The sequence below is a fragment of the Aplysia californica genome, unplaced genomic scaffold, assembly GCF_000002075.1.
Source record: "Aplysia californica isolate F4 #8 unplaced genomic scaffold, AplCal3.0 scaffold00094, whole genome shotgun sequence".
In the NCBI taxonomy this organism is placed as follows: domain Eukaryota; kingdom Metazoa; phylum Mollusca; class Gastropoda; order Aplysiida; family Aplysiidae; genus Aplysia; species Aplysia californica.
In genome coordinates, this window is record NW_004797364.1 from 957502 (window position 1) to 962139 (window position 4638).

The 4638-nt window shown below is 40.5% G+C and overlaps 1 protein-coding gene across 1 annotated transcript in view; it reads right to left on the bottom strand.

The window, feature by feature from the left end:
- The window catches only part of LOC101848577, a gene marked incomplete in the record, with an annotated part of 144583 nt that overhangs the window by 68011 nt on the left and 71934 nt on the right, over positions 1-4638 (bottom strand). The window contains 1 exon segment of the mRNA XM_013080654.2: positions 4363-4485. Within this exon segment, the coding sequence (XP_012936108.1) occupies positions 4363-4485 (123 nt within the window).

The window sequence follows — 4638 nt, forward strand, 5'->3', positions numbered from 1 at the left end:
ACACACACACACACACACACACACACACGCATACACACACACACACACACACACACACACATACACATACATGCACACATACACACATGCCCAAGATTTTGAGTTTTTATCTTCTCTTGCAGTGAATTAATCTGTGGCATCGTTAGCATGGGCTCAAGAAATAGTTTGTAGAAATTCAAAAAATAAATGTAAAAGAAAAACAGGCCTAGATCTATCTAAAAAAGGGTAAAATTGTTCATTAAAAGAATGAAACAGTTTTTCCGTCTCCAGTAAAACTTCTACTTTTTCTTCTTTGTTGGCTACATTTGAACAGCTTAACGACGATGTGCTCTATCACAAGTTAAAACAAAATAACTCCAGAAAAAAACAACAAATAAAACCAAACAAAAAGAAACAAACAAAAAACCCACAAAAACAACAACAAAATCTTCGCAATCCACAGAAAGATATTGGCCAAAAACCGACACTAGGGTCAAATTTGTAGATTTTCTATTGATGCCATATTCTTAAGCATAACATGCATTTTCTTTTTTCATACTTATAAATTATAAGGACTTCGCCAATAAGCGTGATGTATCTATTTCCTCAAGGCTTGAATCCGAGAAGTAGCTCATTTTGCCAGCACGCTTCACTGAAATAACCCTTTTTTCCATCTCACCAGAGCCCTGGCCAAGCTGGAGGACCTCGCCTCATAGATGTGCTTGGTGCAATAAAGGATTTCAGGGGAAAATGAAAACCCTTGTCAATTTTGTTGTGGTATAATTGTTGCTTTCTTTTTAGCTAATGATAACATAGGGCCTATGTGTTTTTACACCCACTTCGACACAAATTAGATCACTGTGGAAGCAGGCATTGCCTTGCTTGTAACGGCTAACCCGTACTGAGAGGGGTACAACATCTCAGCAGAAATACTGCGAGATGATATTTATTCAGATTTTATTATTTTTTAATAGGAAAAATCTCCACAATAGGGAATCGAATTCGGGATCTCCTGGGCGTGCGACAGTGATTATGCTTAACTACCCACTGCTTTCTATCTTAGTAACAAAATCTAGTGATTTTAAGCCCTCATCGACACAATTTAGATTAGCTAGGAGGTGGGTTTCCGACCCTGCCTGTCAGGTCCAACCCTGGCTGAGAGGGCTGAGAGGGATACAACATCCCAGCAGACAGACTGAGATACATGTACTCGGCAAACAAACTCGGGCCTCCTGCGTGCGACAGCAAATTGCCTAACTGCTACACCACAGACGCCTGTGATAGGTATGAGTCTTATGACATTACACATAACTGGTTTTAGTTTTAGTAGAGGTTTTACGGTGCTCGCAACTGCATAATAAGGTCATATGAGCCCCAGAAGATTAGGGGTGTTACAAGAGAGTAACAAACATAAAAAGAAGAAGGGGAGATACGGACGATAGATGTCTGATAGGAAAGAAGAAGAAAACCACACCAGAGCACCCGCCAACCACCCACACGCGTTATTGGTGATAGAACAGTTTCGATCAACTGAATAAAGGATCCGATCAAGAAATTGGTCAATGTGTCACGATTTGATAACAATAGAATGATGATGACCTGGCACGGACAGCCGAAGAGGGCGGACATTTATTTAGTGAAGGCAATGAATGCTGTAGGCGTACATGTACTTCTAAGGCAAATCAGGTCTATGTTATTGCCAAAGAAGAAAAGAAGAGAAGAAAAAAAAGGCTATTCTTCCAAATTAGCGACAAAACAGTATACTTTTGTCGGCAACTTGACTGAGTTTTTCTATCCATCAAGTGGCACCTGACATGACCATGCCCCCGAATGACCTTGCTCCTTACCTCGAATGTGACCTTGACATGACCCTGAGTGTGACCTTGACATGAACCTGAACTTAACCCTGACTGTGGCCCTGATGAGATCATAGTAATATTAATTATATTATAATCATTATCATCAAGTGCCAGATCAGCGACAGACATCGGCAGCCTTGGTTTTCAATTCATACCTTTGTTGATCGCATACTCTGAAAAAAGTATACATTAAAACAATATTATCATATTCTTTCCCCCTCATCCATTTGTTTACACTTGCCAAGTAAGTTGCTCTGGGACTACCCCTTGCCTCACTTGCCTCCGGTCTTACCATTGAGAGCTAAATGGCCAAGGCCTTTATGTTTATTGAAATATATAAATAACAATAATGAACAAAAATATCATTTGTATAGTGCATATCTCCGCTCAATAGCAAACTCTATGCGCTTTACAACAATATCAACATAGCAGACCCCAGATCACTCAGAAACATCTTAAGGTTTTTGAGAAGCTTGCAGTGTAAGCAGCTGATACGCGCTAAAACGCGAACAAACAAACAGGATCTTAAGAGTCTGCTACTGAGCGGGGACATGCGCTATACAAATGCTATCTATTATTATTATTATTATTATCTCTTATAGTCTATAGCTGTGTACCCATTTCCGCCTGGGTGAAGCAAGTAAAATGTTTGTAAGAGTAAGGTGTCAGCAAGAACAACAGACACCATCGCTGCAACGCAAGACATATTGAAAGGGAGGTCCATGATCGCCCACGCCAGTCGGCAAGGCACCGGATGATGGTGATGAATGTGCCTTTCCAAAGGACACAACGCTGGACCTCTGGCGACATTCGAATCCAAGATCTGTCGGTTGCGAACCCAGCAGCCTTACAACTAGACCACCGAGGCAAAAACAACATGACCATGCCCTAATCTGACCATTCAAAAGTTGAAACCTCTAGGTTTTACGTCCATCTCGAAATGGACAGGGCCTCAAGGGAGGAGAGCCTTGAAAACTGCACAAAATAACCCACACAGACACAAATTAAATAGATCATATTTATTATTATAAGTGCCGAGGATTAGAGGTGATACTAGAGATACAAAGAAAAGAAGGAGGAGAGATAAGGACAATAGATGTTTGATAGAGAAGGAGCACGCGCTCTACTTTAGTTTTGAGTAAGAAATGAGTAAGCACATAGACACGACATCTGCCAGAAACTAGCGAGAGAGACCGAGAGATTAAAAAAAGAGATAAGAAAAAAGTAAAATCTACAAGTAGCATCCTCGAAACACGCACATTTTAAATATGTCGTATGCATACCTTTGCAAACTCAAGTGTCTCCTCGGGGGTGAATAAGAAACATGATAGTTTTTTAAAGTTTTACTAAACGTTTTACGACACTTGCAACACAATACTGGTACCTATTGTTATGAGTTTTTTCTCATCAGGGATCGAACCAGACTCTTTGGAGTAAGAGGTGGGCCCCCATAGAGTACCAACATAGGGCCAAAAAGAAGTAAGCCCTAAAAGTGGCACTACCTAACCGTCCACACTACAATGTAACAGGTCGAGGCACTGGAGACCTCCACGGTAGTTTACAGCATGTTGTTAGCAGATGAAGGAGAGGGGAAAGGGAGAGAGAGAGAGAGAGAGAGAGAGAGAGAGAGAGAGAGAGAGAGAGAGAGTGTTAACATACCTATTTCAAGCATTGTCACCGCTCATGTTGTTATACATGACGTACAACATATATAATAATACGTACGTACAAAGATAGTTCCTATACAGTGGTATACTCACAACCACAGGTGTCCATCACCCACGTTAGGTGTTCTTAAAATCTCAGGTACCACAACCATTGTCACAACTCAAGGTGTTATGTATAAGGGGGTGAGATGCAAAACTTGCTAAGAAACATTTCGGGAAAAAAATCGAGATTTTTTTGCTTATAAATGCACATTGTTACCGCCCATCAGAAGCACAAAGTGATTTCGGCCAAAACATAACACATGCTTCGTAAAAGCTACCAAACATCTTTTACGCATGTTCGTGAGTAAAGCAATATTAAAAAAACCCAACTGATTTTCTCAAAGGTTCTAAAATGGATTTCGCAAAGTTTTGCATCTTAGCCTCTCGTATACTATACACATACATAAAAATAATACACACCTACAAAAAAAAGTTCAACACATTGGTATACTCACAAACACACGTGAACCCATCACCCACGTAGTTGTTGTTAGAGTTGTAGACAATGCAACCATTGTCACAACTCATGTAGTTATTTTTCTACTTACTTTACTTTTTTCTTCCGCTTGTACCGGTGGGTGTCGCGGGGAGACACTGGCGTCTGTCTGCAGCTAGGCGAGTGGCCTGTAGGAGGGACATCCCGTGAGCTCTGAGGGTGTCTGCCACAGATTCACTCCATCGTCACCTTGGTCTTCCTCTGGCTCTCCAGTCAGAATATTTAATCTTATATGCTCTCAAAGCTCGGTGTTTGTTTATCTACTACAAACATAATAATACACACCTACATAAAAAGTTCAACACATTGGTATACTCACAGACACAGGTGAACCCATCACCCACGTAGTTGTTCTTAGCATCACAGGCGCAGGTGAAGCCACCGGGGAAGTCAGTGCACAGGGCGTGAGGGTCACACTCCGGGCTGGGGCAGTCCACGATGTCTGGGCAAGGTGGAAATGATGATGAGTGGTGAGGCTTTCTTAATAACAAGAACGATGATAACAATAATAGTAATAATAATAATAATAATAATAATAATAATAATAATAATAATAATATAATAATAATGATAATAATTATGATAATAATAATAT